Source organism: Neofelis nebulosa, chromosome 5, assembly GCF_028018385.1.
Source record: "Neofelis nebulosa isolate mNeoNeb1 chromosome 5, mNeoNeb1.pri, whole genome shotgun sequence".
Classification (NCBI taxonomy): Eukaryota; Metazoa; Chordata; class Mammalia; order Carnivora; family Felidae; genus Neofelis; species Neofelis nebulosa.
In genome coordinates, this window is record NC_080786.1 from 31914623 (window position 1) to 31935073 (window position 20451).

A 20451-nucleotide genomic window follows, 5' to 3' on the forward strand; every position below is an offset into this window, starting at 1 on the left:
AATTGAAATCATACCATGCACACTTTCAGACCACAATGCTATGAAACTTGAAATCAACCACAGGAAAAAGTCTGGAAAACTTCCAAAACCATGGAGGTTAAAGGACACCCTACTAAAGAATGAATGGGTCAACCAGGCAATTAGAGAAGAAATTAAAAAATATATGGAAACAAACGAAAATGAAAATACAACAATCCAGATGTTTTGGGATGCAGCGAAGGCAGTCCTGAGAGGAAAATACATTGCAATCCAGGCCTATCTCAAGAAACAAGAAAAATCCCAAATACAAAATCTTAACAGCACACCTAAAGGAAATAGAAGCAGAACAGCAAAGACACCCCAAATCCAGCAGAAGAAGATAAATAATAAAGATCAGAGCAGAAATAAACAATATAGAATCTAAAAAAACTGTAGAGCAGATCAATGAAACCAAGAGTTGGTTTTTTGAAAAAATAAACAAAATTGATAAACCTCTAGCCAGGCTTCTCAAAAAGAAAAGGGAGATGACCCAAATAGATAAAATCATGAATGAAATGGAATTATTACAACCAATCCCTCAGAAACACAAGCAATTATCAGGGAATACTATGAAAAATTATATGCCAACAAACTGGACAACCTGGAAGAAATGGACAAATTCCTAAGCACCCACACACTTCCAAAACTCAAACAGGAAGAAATAGAAAACTTGAACAGACCCATAACCAGCAAAGAAATTGAATCGGTTATCAAAAATCTCCCAACAAATAAGAGTCCAGGACCAGATGGCTTCCCTGGGGAATTCTACCAGACAATTAAAGCAGAGATAATACCTATCCTTCTCAAGCTGTTCCAAAAAATAGAAAGGGAAGGAAAACTTCCAGACTCATTCTATGAAGTCAGCATTACTTTGATTCCCAAACCAGACAGAGACCTAGCAAAAAAAAAGAGAACTACAGGCCAATATCCCTGATGAATATGGATGCAAATATTCTCAATAAGATAGTAGCAAATTGAATTCAACAGCATATAAAAAGAATTATTCACCATGATCAAGTGGGATTCATTCCTGGGCTGCAGGGCTGGTTCAACATTCGCAAATCAATCAACGTGATACATCACATTAATAAAAGAAAAGAACCATATGATCCTGTCAGTCGCTGCAGAAAAGGCATTTGACAAAATTCAGCATTCTTTCTTAATGAAAACCCTCAAAAAAAGTCGGGGTAGAAGGAATATACTTAAACACCATTAAAGCCACTTATGAAAAGCCCACACCTAATATCATCCTCAATGGGGAAAAACTGAGAGCTTTCCCCCTGAGATCAGGAACACAACAGGGATGTCCACTCTCACCACTGTTGTTTAACATAGTGTTGGAAGTTCTAACATCAGCAATCAGACAACAAAAAGAAATCAAAGGCATCAAAATTGGCAAAGATGAAGTCAAGCTTTCACTTTTTGCAGATGAAATGATATTATGCATGGAAAACCCAATAGACTCCACCAAAAGTCTGCTAGAACTGATAACATGATTCCAGCAAAGTTGCAGCATATAAAATCAATGTACAGAAATCAGTTACATTCTTATACACTAATAATGAAGCAACAGAAAGACAAAGAAACTGATCCCATTCACAATTGCACCAAGAAGCATAAAATACCTAGGAATAAATCTAACCAAAGATGTAAAAGATCTGTATGCTGAAAACTATAGAAAGCTTATGCAGGTAATTGAAGAAGATATAAAGAAATGGAAAGACATTCCCTGCTCATGGATTGGAAGAATAAGTATTGTCAAAATGTCAATACTACCCAAAGCTATCTACACATTCAATGCAATCCCAATCAAAATTGCACCAGCATTCTTCTCGAAACTAGAACAAGCAATCCTAAAATTCATATGGAAACACAAAAGGCCCCGAATAGCCAAAGTAATATTGAAGAAGAAGACCAAAGCAGGAGGCATCACAATCCCAGACTTTAGCCTCTACTACAAAGCTGTTATCATCAAGACACCATGGTATTGGCACAAAAACAGACACATAGACCAATGGAATAGAATAGAAACCCCAGAACTAGACCCACAAACGTATGGCCAACTCATCTTTGACAAAGCAGGAAAGAACATCCAATGGAAAAAAGACAGTCTCTTTAACAAATGGTGCTGGGAGAACTGGACAGCAACACGCAGAAGGTTGAAACTAGACCACTTTCTGACACCATTCACAAAAATAAACTCAAAATGGATAAAAGACCTGAATGTGAGACAGGAAACCATCAAAACCCTAGAGGAGAAAGCAGGAAAAGACCTCTCTGACCTCAGCCGTAGCAATCTCTTACTCGACACATCCCCAAAGGCAAGGGAATTAAAAGCAAAAATGAATTACTGGGACCTTATGAAGATAAAAAGCTTCTGCACAGCAAAGGAAACAACCAACACAACTAAAAGGCAACCAACGGAATGGGAAAAGATATTTGCAAATGACATATCGGACAAAGGGCTAGTATCCAAAATCTATAAAGAGCTCACCAAACTCCACACCCGAAAAACAAATAACCCAGTGAAGAAATGGGCAGAAAACATGAATAGACACTTCTCTAAAGAAGACATCCGGATGGCCAACAGGCACATGAAAAGATGTTCAACGTCGCTCCTTATCAGGGAAATACAAATCAAAACCACACTCAGATATCACCTCACACCAGTCAGAGTGGCCAAAATGAACAAATCAGGAGACTATAGATGCTGGAGAGGATGTGGAGAGACGGGAACCCTCTTGCACTGTTGGTGGGAATGCAAATTGGTGCAGCCGCTCTGGAAAGCAGTGTGGAGGTTCCTCAGAAAATTAAAAATAGACCTACCCTATGACCCAGCAATAGCACTGCTAGGAATTTATCCAAGGGATACAGGAGTGCTGATGCATAGGGGCACTTGTACCCCAATGTTTATAGCAGCACTCTCAACAATAGCCAAATTATGGAAAGAGCCTAAATGTCCATCAGCTGATGAATGGATAAAGAAATTGTGGTTTATACACACAATGGAGTACTACATGGCAATGAGAAAGAACGAAATATGGCCCTTTGTAGCAACGTGGATGGAACTGGAGAGTGTGATGCTAAGTGAAATAAGCCATACAGAGAAAGACAGATACCATATGTTTTCACTCTTATGTGGATCCTGAGAAACTTTACAGAAGACCGTGGGGGAAGGGAAGGAAAAAAAGAAGGGGGACAGAGGGAGCCAAATCATAAGAGACTCTTAAAAACTGAGAATAAACTGAGGGTTGATGGGGGGGAGGGTGGGAGGGAGGGGAAAGTGGGTGATGGGTATTGAGGAGGGCACCTGTTGGGATGAGCACTGGGTGTTGTATGGAAACCAATTTGACAATAAATTTCATAAAAATAAATAAATAATAAAAGCTAAAAAAAAAAGAAAGAGGTCCCTGATGAACATGGATGCAAAAGCCCTCAAGAAGATATTAGCCAACCAGATCCAACAATACATTAAAAAAATTATTCACCATGACCAAGTGGGAATTATACCTGGGCTGCAGGGCTGGTTCAATATCCACACAACAATTAACGTGATTCATCACATCAATAAAAGAAAGAACAAGAACCATATGATCCTCTCATTAGATGCAGAGAAAGCATTTGACAAAATACAGCATCCTTTCTTGATAAAAACCCTCAAGAAAGTAGGGATAGAAGGATCATACCTCAAGATCGTAAAAGCCATATATCAATGACCCAACGCTAATATCATCTTCAATGGGGAAAAACTGAGACCTAAAACCCTAAGGTCAGGAAGAAGACAGGGATGTCCACTCTTTCCAGTGTTATTCAACATAGTGTTGGAAGTCTTAGCATCTGCAGTCAGACAACATAAAGAAATAAAAGGCATCCAAAACAGTGAGGAGGAGGTCAAACTTGCACTCTTCGCAGATGACATGATACTCTGTATGGAAAACCCTCAAGATTCCACCAAACAACTGCTAGAACTGATGCATGAATTCAGCGAAGTCAGAGGATATAAAATCAACTCACAGAAATAGGTTGCATTCCTATGCACCAACAATGCAGCAACAGAAAGAGAAATCAAGGAATTGATCCCATTTACAATTGCACCAAAAACCATAAAATACCTAGGAATAAATCTAACCAAAGAGGTGAAAAATCTATACACTGGAAACTATAAGAAGCTTGAAGACACAAAAAAATGGAAAAAGATCCCATGCTCCTGGATAGGAAGAACAAATATTGTTAAAATGTCAATGTTACCCAAAGCAATCTACACATTCAATTGCAATCCCTATCAAAATAACACCAACATTCTTCACAGAGCTAGAACAAATAATCCTAAAATTTGTATGGAACCAGAAAAGACGAATAGCCAAAGCAATCTTGAAAAAGAAAACCAAAGCAGGAGGCATCACAATCCCGGACTTCAAGATATACTACAAAGCTGTAATCATCTGGACAGTATGGTACTGGCACAAGAACAGACATTCAGATCAATGAAACAGAATAGAGAACCCAAAAATGGACCCACAAACATATGGGTAACTAAACTTTGACAAAGCAGGAGAGAATACCCAATGGAATAAAGACAGTCTCTTCAGCAAGTGGTTCTGGGAAAAGTGGATAGCAACATGCAGAAGAATGAACCTGGACCACTTTCTTACACCATACACAAAACTAAACTCAAAATGAATGAAAGACCTAAGTGTAAGATGGGAAGCCATCAAAATCCTTGGGGAGAAAGCAGGCAGAAACCTCTTTGATCTTGGCCACAGCAACTTCTTACTCAACACGTCTCCAGAGGCAAGGGAAACAAAAGCAAAAATGAACTACTGGGACCTCATAAAAATAAAAACCTTATGCACAGCGAAGGAAACAATCAACAAAACTAAAAGGCAACCGACAGAATGGGAGAAGATATTTGCAAACGACATATCAGATAAAGGGTTAGTATCCAAAATCTATAAAGAACTCATCAGTGTCAACACCCAAAAAACAAATAATCCAGTGAAGAAATGGGCAAAAGACATGAATAGATACTTCTCTAAAGAAGACATCCAGATGGCCAACAAGCACATGAAAAAATGCTCAACATCACTCATCATCAGGGAAATACACATCAAAACCACAATGAGATACCACCTCACACCTGTCAGAATGGCTAACATTAACAACTCAGGCAACAACAGATGTTGGCGAGGATGTGGAGAAAGAGGATCTCTTTTGCATTGTTGGTGGGAATGCAAGCTGATGCAGCCACTCTGAAAAACAGTATGGAGGTTCCTCAAAAAATTAAAAATGGAACTACCCTACTAGCCAGCAATTGCACTACTAGGCATTTACCCAAAGGATATAGGTATGCTGTTTCGAAGGGGCACAAGCACCCCAATGTTTATAGCAGTACTATTAGCAACAGCCAAAGTATGGAAAGAGCCCAAATGTCCATCGATGGATGAATGGATAAAGAAGATGTGGTAGATATATACAATGGAGTATTACTCAGCAATCAAAAAGAATGAAATCTTGTCATTTGCAACTACGTGGATGGAACTCAAGGGCATGTTACTAAGTGAAATTAGTCAGAAAAAGACAAATATCATATGACTTGTATGAGGACTTTAAGAGACAAAACAGATAAACATAAGAGAAGGGAAACAAAAATAATATAAAAACAGGGAGGGGGACAAAACATAAGAGACTCTTAAATATGGAAAACAGACAGGGTTACTGGAGGTGTTGTGGGAGGGGGGGATTAAGAACTCTACTCCTGAAATCACTGTTGCACTATATACTAACTAATTTGGATGTAAATTAAAAAATAATAAAGTTAATAAAAATTTAAAAAATTTTTAAAAAATATTAGGTAACAAAATTTTTAAAAACAAGATAAAAATAAATGTTTGTGGACCTTACAACAGACCTTCAAAATGCATGAGGCAAAATCTGATAGAACTGCAGAGATACATTCACAATTATAATTGCAGATTTCCATGTGCTGCTCTCAATAATGAACAAGTTGAGAGAAATCAATAAGGATATAGAACATTTGAACAATACTATGAACCAACTTGACCTAATTGACATTTATATTACTCTTTACCAATCAGCAGTAGAATACATGTTCCTTTAACATGTACACAGAATATTTACCAAGATAGACCATATTCTGAGCCATAGAAGAAATCTCAATAAATTTTCAAAATTCAGTTCATAAACTGAATCATCACAGAATAAAGGATTTCTTTGACTTTAATGGGATTAAATTAGAAATCATGAAAGATCTTTGAAAATTCTCCAAATATTTGATAACTAGCACTTTTAAATAACCCATGAGTCAGAGAAGAAATCAAAAGGAAAATTAAGAATTATCTTGAACTGAATGAAAACATGTCAAAGTTTGTGGGATGCTGCTAAAACTGTATTTAATAAGAGAGTTTGGAAAGTGTACAGATGATGTGATCAGAATACAAAAATCAATTCTCCTTCCATATACCAGCAACAGAAATTGGAAATTGAATGCCATTTGTAATACCACCCAAAAATATTAAATACTTAGAGATGAATCTGACAAAGGTGTGCAAGACCTGTACACTAAAAACAGCGAAACATTGCTGAGAGACATGAAATAAGATTTATATAAATGGAGAGAGAGGTCTTTACGAGTGGGAGAACTTGAAATTGTTACGATGTCAATTCTATGTTAGCTTTGACTTGTAGAACCATAGTAATGTTCAAATACTCTCCCTCTAAGAAATAATGAATTAAAATCAACCTGTAACTGTGGGAAAGAAACTCAGAATAAAATAATAAACAGTAGCAAATGAACTAAACTGTATTATAACCACATCAAAGAGGATGAAGGAGAGAGCTAACCTAAGTAACCCTGGAAAACAGTATTTTAATTGGATACCATATGACTAACGACAAAAAGAACTGTGCACAAATACTGTACTCTCTTTAGTAAATTTGTTTCTCAGTGCAGTATAGGTTGGCCATTGCGTTAAAGTTACAAAGGAAAGAGGGAAGGTTAGAATGAACCTTGTGGTTAGAACCCATTATCTATATGATTACATAGTTTTTAGCATAAATAGATAAATATAGAAAGAAATAGAAGTGTGTATGCGTGGATTAGTATACAGGAGTTCCCCCTTTATATGCAGTTTCATTTATTCAGTTATTGAGGTAACTGCAGTCTAGAAGCAGATGATCCTCCTGACATAATGTCAGTTGGTGAGTAGTGGCCCAAGGCTACGTCACAATGCCTAAGTTAATCACCTCATTTCATCTCACCGTGAGGCATCTTATCATCTCATATCACAAGTTAAAAGGTGAGTACAGTAGTACAATGATATATTTTGAGAGAGAAATCATATTCACATAACTTTTATTGCAGTATATTGTTATAATTATTGTATTTCATTATTGTTGTTAACCTCTTACTGGGCCTAATTTATAAATTAAACTTTATCATATGTATAGGAAAAAACATAGTATATATAGGGTTCACTACTGTTTGTAATTTCAGGCAGCCCCTGGGAGTCTTGGAAGATCTCCCCAGCAGATAAGGGGAGGACTGCTGTACATACATATATTCCTAGTTCTTCCTGCTAAGAGGGTCCAGGAGCAGTGACACCCTAGAAGTAATGAGCACCTCTAGCACCCAGATTTCTACATGGTTTTTAAATACCATTTTCCAATAAAGGACCCAGGGCTCTTTGGGGAAAAGGGTTGATTCCAGGATTGTAACAAGGAAAATATAATATGAGCCTGGACCATGTTGTGATACCAGAAAGTATAAAAGTGCTTGCAAAAGGATGGGGCATGTCAAGAGGACACAGGGGCCAACCTGATCGAGTTCCCAGTGGCCACAGCAATATCAATTTGAGCAACAAAATAAATAATGATAGTGTTGGATTGTAACCCATAGAATAAAGTAAATACCCATGAATCTATACTGATATGAACTGAACAAATAAATATGTGGGAGAGGAGGGATAGCTCTTCCTTACAAAAGAATTCTAGTTAATAAATGTAGACAGAATGAAGAAAATACAAAATAAACACCACAGTATAAATGTCATAGGTTCTACAAATGACTGCTAATATCACTGGGCAAAAATTTGCAGAGAAACAGGATATTAGCAGAGTCTCCAAGTATCTCCCCCTACAAGATTTATTAACTATTGAGGGAAAATAAGATAGCAAACCCAGCAGTCACCATTTCAGCCAAATGTGATCAACATTAACTCTACAAGATATAAGACATAACTACGTCATACTCTCATATGACTGAAAAGGACACAATACCACTTCTGTCATATTTCTGCTGAAAATGTGTAATCTTAATCTAATCATGAGAAAACAGACAAAACCATGTTGAGAGACATTCTACAGAATAATTGACCAGGACTCATTAAGAATGTCAAAATCATAAAATACAAGACTGAGGAACTGGCAGAGTTCCATGAGACAGTGAGACACAAGAACTAAACTAGGATCCTGGAACAGAAAAAAACACTAAGGGAAAAGCTGGTAAAATTTGAATAATGTCTGTAGTGTAGTATTGTACCGATGTTCATTTCCTAGTTTTGATCATTATACTATGGTTTGTAAGTTGTTGCCATTATGGAAAGCTGGGAGAAGGGCATAGAAATCTCTAATATTTTTGTAACTTTTCCCTTGGTCTAAAATTAATTTCCAAATAAAAAGTTAAATAGTAAGGTCCATTGCTTTGAGACTGTGTTGGTAGGTATGTATAGCTAACCATTCTGAAGAATCGAAGAAAAGAGATAATAATTGATGTCTGTCCATTTATAACCAATTAATAGATTATATCTATGTTGGCATTGCTGTTGCCTCTGGTTATTAAGTTAACAGTAATCACCTCCAATAGGTTTTCCAGGTTTATTCAAAGTGCTTTAAAATTTAATTAGAAAATAAAAATGGTTGGGTCGCCTGGGTGGCTCGGTCAGTTAAGTGTCCAACTTCAACTCAGGTCATGATCTCGCAGTTCATGAGTCCGGGCCCTACATCAAACTCTGTGCTGACAGCCCAGAGCCTGGAGCCTCCTTCAGATTCTGTGTCTCCCTCTCACTCTCTGCCCCTCCCCCGCTCATGCTCTCTCACTCAAAAATAAACAAACATTAAAAAGAAAAAAGAGAAGAAAAATGGTATTTCAGGGTTTTAAAATTCTAATAGTCTTCCATGAGAAAAAGCAGATTTTAAAATAAAACTAAAATCTGGGGCGCCTGGGTGGCTCAGTCGGTTAAGCATCCGACTTTGGCTCAGGTCATGATCTCGCGGTCCGTGGGTTCGAGCCCCACGTCAGGCTCTGTGCTGACCACTCAGAGCCTGGAGCCTGTTTCTGATTCTGTGTCTCCCTCTCTCTCTGACCCTCCCCCATTCATGCTCTGTCTCTGTCTCAAAAATAAATAAACGTTAAAAAAAATTAAAAAAATAAAATAATAAAATAAAATAAAAATAAAATCCTAAATTAAAAATAGATTTGTCCACACAGTTATTCTGATGGACATTAGCTGACCCATACAATTTAACATAGATTTCAAACTACTTGGTTACATGGCTATTTTTTTTCCTCAGGTATTTCCCATGTCTCTAGGTTAAGAAAGAATCATTATAGTTGGCTTGTGTCTTGTCACTTGTGTGTGTAAATTTCTCTTAACCACCCCTACCCCAGAATCTGTGTAGTGAATTTCCCTGACATGCCTTGACATGTTAGAATTACATATCTCTAAGATATTTGATTCACAAACCACCAAATATAGTTAAATTACAATTTTAATGTTTTATTGAAGTATACTAGCATATCAAAAAGCACACATAAGTATGCTTGTAATAAAATTTGTATTTAATAAAGTGTTAAATTTTAAGTGCATTGTTCAGTATTCCAAAAATAGCAGGTTTGCTCAACTGGCTACTTACTCTACAGGAAAGAAAAATTCTTTTGGCGTTTAGTTTTTTTATTTTGTTTTTTGGTGTGTTTGTTAATTTGGTTTTGGTTTTAATCTTCTTTAGGATGTGGTAGATACACACCCTGGCCTCACGTTCCTGAAAGATGCTCCAGAATTCCACTCTCGCTACATCACCACGGTAGGCTGCGTCCACTTTTGTCTTAATATAACTCTCCAAGTTTCCTTTTTATCACTGTCTACTATTCAGGTTTTCAGATCTTTATGAAAAAAGTAACATGGACTATAATGAGTATTTTAAGTGGAAGGAAGGTACCGTAAAATTGAATTCATGATTTATGTCTATTTTCCTTCTTATAATATAAGTACTAAGTCTTAAGAGGTCTCTTGTCTACAAAATTAGAGTAATATATTCATCTTGTCTGGTCTTGTGAGGTACCTTTTTGCTTTGTTATTGATATTGACATTTAGCATTTGCAAATAATGAAAAGAAATTTCATAACCCTTTCCCAGAAAAAGATATGTCTTTCCCAGAAAAAGATGTGTCTCAAAGTTAGAACCGGAAATGATAATGAGAAATAGCTACATGTAATTAGAAAACAAATCATATAAGAATTTAACAGAACATGCTGACTAGTCATAGGCAAGGCATGAATTATGAGTCAGAGCACACAGACCTGGAGTGCACATTGCAACCACATCGGCATCTTTGCCCAAGCTCCCAGATTATCTTTAGAGGAATTCCAAAGATGAGCCCCAGGACAAGCCCCTCTGTCATAGCCACACTCAAGCGAGATAGCCCTTGTATCTGGCTCACATCTTCAAATAATATTACAAGGCGTCCCCTCTGAGGAGAACCTTCTCAGGGTACTTTTTGTTGACCATGAATATCTTGGGTTCTGTCAAGCTACAGAATACTACCATTTTTCTCCTTTAGGAACTTCATTCTTGGCTTTTACATTGGCTCTCTTCTGTTGTGAAACTTTGTAAGTCTTTCTTTGAGCCAGAAGGTGTCACTGTCTTCTAAGACTATCTCAAGTTATTTTTGACTGTTAACCACACCAGTGTACTAAATTCCTGCCACCACAGTCGCCCTGGTACAGTCACCCTTGTTTCTCACTTGGATTACTTCTAATTGGCCTTCCTGCTTATACCTTCATTGCCCTAAAGTGTAGTCCCACAAAGCAGAGTAATCCTTTGAAAACGTAAGATCATGTCACTCCTCTGTTCAAACCCTCCAGTGGTTTCCATCTCAGAGTAAAAGCCAACATTCTTCCTTGCCAAGACTCTCCCTAATACCACCCCCCCCAAACCCCTGCCACACACACACACACACACACACACACACACACACACACCCTTAGACACCCTTACAACATATGTAATCTCATCTCTCCTATTACCCTGCCCCTCCTTTACTGTGTTTTGGCCATAGTGGTGTCCTGGAACAAACCAACTCCACTGCCTCAGGTGCTTTTTTCTTACTCTTTCCTCTGCCTGAAATAGTCTTCCTACAGATTTCTGCATGACTTTGCTCTTTTACTTCATGCAGCTATATGCTCAGATATTCCCTTATTAGTGAGGCCTTTTCTTCTTCACCCTTCTTCTCCCTCTGCCCCCGCCCCTATACTCTCTCTTTATTCATTTGTTCTGCTTTATTTTTCTTCTTAGCTCATATATCATCTGATATTTAAATTTTAAATTCTCCTTCTCTGTCGTAGAAACTCCATTAGAGCAGGGAATTTGTCTATATCTTTCACTGCAGAATCTCCAATACCTAGAATAAGGACTAGCACATATTAGATACACAGTATTTATTGAGTGAATAAATGAAATTATATATGCTTAAGAATTCTACACATTAACTCTGGCTTCAATCCCATAGGGAATTATTGGTTCTGATTGTTGATTGTTCTATAAATCCAGGGCATATTAATAGCATAATTTAAAATCTTAAGTGCTGGAAAAGATCTTAGAGATAATCCAGCTCAACCTTCTACCAATTCAGAAAATTCTGTCTACAGAGGAACTCTTTATTGGAATTTATTCTTAGAAAAGATGTTTAAATAATAGAATTGTAAAATAGAGATAAATTTTCTTTCCCTACACCTTCTATTTGTTGAAGTATGATCCTTGGACCCAGGATGGTCTGTGGTCATCTAGCAAGTGGTCTCCAGGAAGTTTTATAATTTCAGAATAAAAAGCCATGAAACAGTTTTGTTCACATATAATTCATATTTTCCTAGAAATTCTGTCATGTTAATCATTGAACAAAGAGAACTAAATTGGTCACTTAACAGAATACAATTAATTATCTCTGCTCACACATTTTCATGGCATTTGCATATTATTTATATCTTTAAAATTTATACTCTATTATTATTATGCTTCTTTATCCCCAATTCACAAAACTAAATCCATCATTACTCAGAAATACTGGGGCACCTGGATGGCTCAGTCGATTCGGCTGTGCTGACAGCTCAGAGCCTGGAGCCTGCTTCAGATTCTTTGTTTCTGTCTCTCTCTCTCTCTCTGCCCCTCCCCTGCTCATGCTCTGTCTCTCTCTGACAAAAAATAAATTTAAAAAATAAAGAACTTAAAAAAAAAGAATTACAAAAGTATAAAACAATTGTGATGAAATAATGATAACAGGGTGATTCAAAACAGCATCATATCATAAATAGTAAACAAGATCCAACTGAGACTGTAGAATATGAATCTCTGTGTACTAAGATAAGTGCATCTATTGTGATAACTTCATAGTGCCATCTAAAAAAGGAAAATGCAGGGGCACCTGGGTAGTTTAGAGCCCTGCTACAGGCTCTGCACTGACAGTGTGGAGCCTGCTTGGGATTCCCTCCCTCCCTCCCTCCCTATCTCTCTCTCTCTCTGCCTCTCTGCTCTTCCCCACTCATGCTCGCTCGCTCTCTCTCAAAATAAATAAACATTTTTAAAAATTAAATAAATAAAGAAAATGCATATAAAATGTATCACATGAATATCTGGAAACAGAATTTTGTTAAAGGACTGGTTATCTATTCTCCCCAGTGCCTTTTCTATTGGGAAATCTGGTCAAATAATGGCATGAAGTCATTGGAACTTATGCATTACTTCAGAGTACAGTGAGTTTTTCTAGAAGAAATGCAAAATAGGTTTTCTAGTATGAAATTAATGAAATGTTGTTAACGGCATAAAAGTGAATGAGAGAGGCATCATTCTCTATCCTGCTCGTAGCAAAAACTGATCAGATCATGCTATTTCTAAGATACTTAGGAAGATCAAGCTTGAAATTTAAGACAGCTATCTCAGAAAAATCTAAATTAATTTATTGAATGTTATATAATCTCAGTGCCATATGATGTAGAACAATTAGTATATTCTTTTGTTTGCGTGTCAGAATTATTCAGTCATTTTACTTTGTTTAGTTGAAAGAAACTGACACAAAGTATGACTCAAATATTAGCTTATGTGTGGCACTCATATGATGAAGAAAAGTTGGTCAACTTTTTATTTCTATTTATCACTAAAAACCTGCGCTATAGGAAAAGGCTTTTCATTTGTTTAGTTAATTATTTTGCCAGCTGTTTTTAGATGGAAGGACAGAGCACCAACTATGCATACAGAAAAAAGAACATCACTACTCAAGAGAATGCACCCAAAATTACTCCGTATTCTTCTTTATTTCCAGAGACAAGTTAGCATTTGAAAAATAAGTCTCTTGAAAGTGAATGGAAATGAAAATTGGAAATACTAGCAACTTACAGTCTTGAGTTTGCAGTTTCACATGCCATGCAAAGAAATTGCCAGTGAATAAAAGATACTGCTTATCCTAACTGGCATATGCTGACTTCTGAGGGAAGAGGTGCTCATAGGAGTTTTTAAAATAAGCAATGAGATTGAAAATACTTCTGTTTGATATTGGTGCTGGCAGCAAAGACATTCTCTGGCTTCCTCTGATGATGTCTTAGCAATGTATTCAATGTCTTGATTGGCCTGAAGCCATCACTTCAGACCAAAATGCCAGGATTTTAATTGCTGAGGACAATGTACTGATATTTCCTAAGATGACTAAATTGTGGTGGAGACTGCTGATTACTAACAGCTTGCCTCTTTCCCCTTGAGAACTTCTCCTCTTGACAGAGAAAGGAAGAAATGTGTATTAGATTTTTTTTAAGTCCACATTCTGCAGAAGACCATGAAGAAATACTTTTCAGAGCCATATTAACCAGAGTGGATTAAGAATCTTTTCACCACTTCCTGTCAGGTAGAAGAACCATGCTTCCAGCATTTGAGTCTGTTCATCTGCATTTAGGTTACCTACAATGAGCAATCTCTAATTTCTTTGTCTTCATCCAATCCACTTGTCAAAACCTGTCTGATAGAGCCACCACACACTTACTTGCATTCCTGGTGACCTATACTTGTAAATTAGAGGTTTCCAGCTCAATAGGTACAAAGCAAAAGAAAGGAAACTGATTTAAGAGTCAAACTATCAAGTTAACTGGAGATCCCGTGGTAAAAAAAATTTGTCGAATTTCATTCCGCTCACTGCTAATAAACAATTATTCTTACTATTATTAATTTTTAAATTTTGTTTACTAGTTTTAAAATTGGGATTCATTTCTTTTTTATTTACCTAAGAGTTGTAGAACAAAATTAGGGGGAAAAACAAGGGTAATTGATGTAGAACCAAGCAGCTACATGTTCTCACCACTAGATGGTATCCTTACCTAAATAAGCTAAAATGCTGAATCAGTAATGTGGAAACCAATAAACGTGCTGATGAAGTGGGGCAACTGAATAAAGAGATTTAGACTATGGAAAAGGAATACATTTTTTAATATTATTAGATAAGTAAGTTAGGGGCTAAAAATAGGAAATGCTTAACAGTCAAAACATTAATTTTAAAAATTCTTTCAAAAAATGAATAAGCAAAAATAAATACAGATCAAAACTTTATGATTTTAAGTGTAACACAGTACATCCCAAAATAATATATTTGAAGAGTATATAAATATGAAATATTGGTAGGAAACTCAAACGGTAAGAAAATTGATCATCAAAATCAAATAATAAGGATAAAAATATAATCAACATATAAAACTTTGGTGTAATAATATGTATTGAAATTGACTTTTACTTGAGAGAGGAGTCATGGAACTATGATCAATGGTATTCTTAATGTTTATTTTCATATATATAATTTCTGTGCTAAAAAGCCTCCATCTTTTTTATATGAACTTTTGCCAAGCTAGTGTTAAGAATGCATTGTTGAGTAAGCCACATTTTCTGCCCTGAAGCACCTCAAGTCAGATTCTGAATGATTGGAGCCAATAGAGAATTTACATACCAGCTAGTCCTAGCTTGAATCTAATGCAGGAATCCTGTTTTAAATAATTGTGGTGAGAAGAAACCTTACTACTTTATACAACCCATTGCTTCATAGGGCTAATTTTAGGAAATTCTTACTTATTTTAAAGCATTTTAGTGTAAGGAGTATCCAATAGTTTTAGTTGTGCTTCTGATGCAACACAGAGACAAATCAGCTGCTTCTCCCACCTGATAGTCAGCCATTCAGATCATGGTCACAGGTACACTCTAGTCTTACTTTTTCCTCAAGAGTAAAAATTACTAAATTAATAGTATCCTTTATAATAATTTTGAATATAGTTACCCTTCTCTGTTTTATGTTTTCTGTACACTTTATATGCCATCTATCTATCTGTAAGTCACAAACAACAGTACTGATTTATATGAAATACTAATTAGAGACCTTTCTTGGGTTGGCATCCATCTGCTACTTACAATGCTGACTAGAGGTATTCAACTAGCTACAAATCCAACCCATATGTCTTTATCACAGGTACAATATGAAAGTCTTTGTTACACAACTCTCAAACCTCATTAATTTATCAAGCAGTTTTCTAAGGAAGACATACAGATGGCCAACAGGTACATGAAAAGGTGCTCAACAGCACTAATCATCAGGGAAATGCAAATCAAAACCACAATGAGATCCTCACACCTGTTAGAATGACTAATAACAAAAAGACGGGAAAATAACAAGTGTTGGCAAGGATGTAGAAAAAAAGGAACCCTTGTGCACTGTTGGTGTGGATGCAAATTTGTTCACCCACTATGGAAGACTGTATGAGATTCTTCAAAAAATTAAAAATACAACCACTGTATGATCCAGCAATTTTACTGCAGGGTATTTATCTGAAGAAAAAAAGATCCCAACTCAAAAAGATAAATGCACCCCATGTTCATTGCAGCATTATTTACAGTAGCCACAATATGGAAACAACCTAAGTGTTCCTCAGTGGATGGATAAAGAAGATGAGGTATATACATACAGTTGACCCTTGAACAACATGGGTTTGAACGGCATGGGTCCATTTATATGCAGATTTTCTTTATAGCACTGTAAATATATTTTCTCTTTCTTATGATTTTCTTAATATTTTCTCTAGCTTTATTGTAAGAATACAGTTATACAGTACATGTACCATGTACAGAATATATGTTAATCAGCTGTTTTTGTTATTCGTAAGGCTTCTAGTCAACAGTAAGCTATTAGTAGTTAAGTTTTGGGGGAGTCAAAAGGTATATGTGGAGTTTCAACTGCACACATGGCCAGGGTTGGCACCCTTAACTCATGAAATCTTGCCATCTGCAACAACACAGATCAACTCTGAAAATATTACGCTAAGTGAAATAAGTCAGAGGCAGATACTGTATGATCTCTCTTATATGTGGAATCCAAAAACACACACAAAAAAAACAAAGTTAAGCTCATAGATACAGAAAACAGATTGGTGGTTTCCAAAGGCAGGGGGTAGGTGGGGCAAAATGGGTGAAGAGGGAGTTAAAAGGTACAAACTTCCAGTTACAGAGTAAATAAGTCATGGGAATATAAAGTACAGCATGATGACTATAGTTAATACTGTATATACTATATATAGTTAATAATATGCAGCACAAAAATACAAATATATTGCATATTTGGAAGTTGCTAAGAGAGTAAAGAGTTATCACAAGAAAAAAATTCTGTAACTATATATGGTGATCATTTTGCAGTATATAAATATATGTAATCATGTATACCTGAAACTAATGTATGTCAATTATTCCTCAAATAAAAAATGTATCAAGCACTTATTAGCTATCTGATATATGCAAAGCACCATTATCAGGCACTGGGATGCAAGTCAAGAAAGACCTGGTACTTTGGAGTTTGGAGGTGATGATAGGTGTCTGACCACACCAGTGTGTTTAGAATATAACCATAGGATGAACGGAAGGAGACTCGCATGACAATTGGAGCACAGAAGACAGAGCTCTCTCTACCCTAGTCCCTGTTTTAGGGCTTCCTGTGGAGTTGGCAAGTTGAGCTAGATTTTGAAGGGTCAGGAGTTAGCACTGATAGCAGGAGTAGGATAAGGAAAGCTGGGCAACAGAAATTTGGGCCTTCATTCTGAGGCTGGTATTTCCCTGCTCTGTTCGAGAATCACTGTCTTTGCTAAAGAATCCAGAAGAGGAATGGTGGTGTAGTCCCCCATTACGCCTATTTGGGTAGATGTCCAAATGTCTTCCCTTTTTTGTTCTTCTTGCACCAAATAACTTTTAAAAAGGATCTAATCTTTTCCATGATAAAACCACCAATGATACAGGATTTCTGTTTTATTTGACAATCAAAATCAAAGGCAAAATGTCAAAAACTATTCAAGGTGCTCTTGCTGCCTTTTTTTTTTTTTTTTTTTGGAGAAAAGAAAAAAAAAACAAAAAAGTAGCTGATCAAAGGGAAATTAAATGGGTGGGCATAACCCCAGGTAAAATTGTTAGGAATACACTGTGGCCTCCTCCCTCCAGGATGGCAGCTTTGTCTTACTTCTCCAGTACTCTCCTGTACCACAACACACACGTTGTCAATCTCAAACACATTTGCAACCCATTCCCTCCTCTCTCGTCCTGTCCACCGTCTTCTCCAGAGTTTCCCATCTGTTGTTAAGCTCTTTTAAAACCCTAGCTAATAACAGAATTGTTCATGGCCAAGCATGGACTTGGTAGGAGATATCCCAGATGTATTTGAGTTTCCAGAGAGAGGCTGGAAGACTGGAAGTCTTTAAGATTCTAGTGAATAAGGCTAAAATAACCAGAATAATGCCCTCTTGAATCAGACTATGTTGGGAGCCATTCTTCTGACCCACCAGTTGTTAAGCCAACCCAGTGTGTATTTCCTACCTCATTTACCTTCCGAAAACATCCAGCCCAGTAAGCACTGCTTGAATCAGGCATCATTGTATAAGATGAGAGTTAAATAAAGTGACATGTAGGCAGCTGGAATGCAGACTTATGAACAAAGAATATCTTTATTCTTCTTGGAATTATAGGGGCAGATGTAAATTACATGGTTCTAGTTTTTAAAATACAGTGTTAATTTTTATTAGAAATTACACTTGACATAATCAGAAAACCAAAACATAGCTTTTTGTTCAAGGTACATTCATAAGATGGCTTTTGGTAAAGCAGTAGTTATCTTCAATTTTTTTATTTGGTTGTTTTTCCTTTTGGAACCAGGTTATTCAGAGAATATTCTACACAGTCAACAGATCTTGGAGTGGAAAAATAACTTCGACAGAAATAAGAAAAAGCAACTTTTTGCAAGTAGGTCTCTCATTGGAATTCATGTATAAAAGCAATTAAGGGGAGCCTGGGTGACTCAGTTAAGTGTCCAAGACTTGATACTGGCTCAGGTCATGATCTCACGGTCGTGGGACTGAGCCCCATGTTGAGCTCTGTGCTGAGCATGGAGCCTGCTTGGGTTTCTCTCTCTCTCTCTCTCTCTCTCTCTCTCTCTCTCTCGCTCTCTCGCTCTCTCGCTCTCTCCCCCCCACCCCGCCCTTTCCCTGCTTGCTCGCACATGCATGCTCTCTCTCTCTCAAAATAAATAAACCTAAAAAAAGAGCAGTTTAAATAATACTATTAGTTCATTTAACAAGTATTTGAGCGCTTACTGCATGCAAAGCACTTTCACTACTTTCAGTCATTAAGCATTTATCAGATAACCTGAGATGTGTTGGGGGTAACAAAGGTGAATAACCAGAGGTTTTTGTATCGAGGCATGTGGAGTAAAAGAAAAGCACACAGTCACACCTGAGGAAAATTTTCACAGAAATGGATAACAAATATGCATAGAAGGCCTCACAGGACTGACATGTGATCTTGACCTTGGAGGATATTGGGAGTTTATCAAAATAAAAAATTAGAAGGGGATTCCAGATAGAGGGAGCAGTATAAGCAAAGGCCCATAAGCATGAAAGTGTCTCAAGTCTCAAACGGAACAGTCTACTGGCTGGTGGCTCTGCAGAGACTGACCAGTGATGCAGCCTGGCAGGCTGGGTTAGGAAAGACCTTGCAAAAGGAATAGAGGGATTTTAACGTGATTCTTTTGGCAATGACTCTTTATCCAGCTCCTACTGGAGTGGAGAAAAATATTAAAAATTCTTTGGGGCGCCTGGGTGGCGCAGTCGGTTAAGCGTCCGACTTCAGCCAGGTCACGATCTCGCGGTCCATGAGTTCGAGCCCCGCGTCAGGCTCTGGGCTGATGGCTCGGAGCCTGGAGCCTGTTTCCGATTCTGTGTCTCCCTCTCTCTCTGCCCCTCCCCCGTTCGTGCTCTGTCTCTCTCTGTCCCAAAAATAAATAAAAAACGTTGAAAAAAAAAATTTTTTTAAATTCTTTTAAGAAAGACACATTTCATTCAATTTTATTTATTTTACCTACTATGAAAGTGTTGACCACTAGTGGGAGCCTTTTACTGAGGTAATCTTCGTGCCTGACTGTGGAAGCTTCTATTAATCTAAAGAATGGTTCATGGTTGAAAGAAAATATTTTATTTTCAATGAATCATACTAAATGAAGCTTAGGGTAATAATACCACCTTATGTACTCTTTATTTTTCCATGTCTTCATCTGAGACAAAGTAATGAAGACTTGGCAAAATGAGCAGCCCATAATACATATACACACCTTTTTTATTCTAAAATGAATAGTAATCATCACAGTGATTGTTAATATTTATTGAACACCTGGTGCCTGCCTCTCTCAGCAGGTAATATGGGATGGGTCAAAATGGCAGTATTTCCATAAAAAAGGCTTCATACCTTGAGAATGATGATAATCCCTCACATTCCTGAAGCACATTAGAGTTTATAGTTTCTAGCATTATTATAATATATATTTTTTTTAACTGATGATAAAATTTGAGGCTCAGATACGGTTGAATGACAGGTAAGATCACACAGCAAGTAAGTGATTGAATTGGAAACGGAACTCAAATGTTCTTCCTAGAACATGGTTTAATTTTTCCCCTTCTCCCCTACCCCTTTCCTTATTCTTCCTATTAGTGCATTATTCATGAATGTATGCTCGTAATGTATATGCTCATGAAGCATTCAAGTATGTGACATATCTAGAATAACCAGCAGAAGTCACTATTTATCTCTTTACGCTGCC

At 36.9% G+C, this 20451-nt stretch overlaps 1 protein-coding gene across 3 annotated transcripts in view; it reads left to right on the plus strand.

The window, feature by feature from the left end:
• Nucleotides 1-20451, plus strand: part of PPP2R3A (protein phosphatase 2 regulatory subunit B''alpha) — a 167547-nt gene that overhangs the window by 77358 nt on the left and 69738 nt on the right. For all 3 annotated transcript variants that reach the window (XM_058732368.1, XM_058732369.1, XM_058732370.1), the window contains exons 5-6: nucleotides 10042-10116; nucleotides 18516-18602. In XM_058732368.1, the coding sequence (XP_058588351.1) occupies nucleotides 10042-10116; nucleotides 18516-18602 (162 nt within the window). The remainder of the gene's footprint in view (nucleotides 1-10041; nucleotides 10117-18515; nucleotides 18603-20451) is intronic.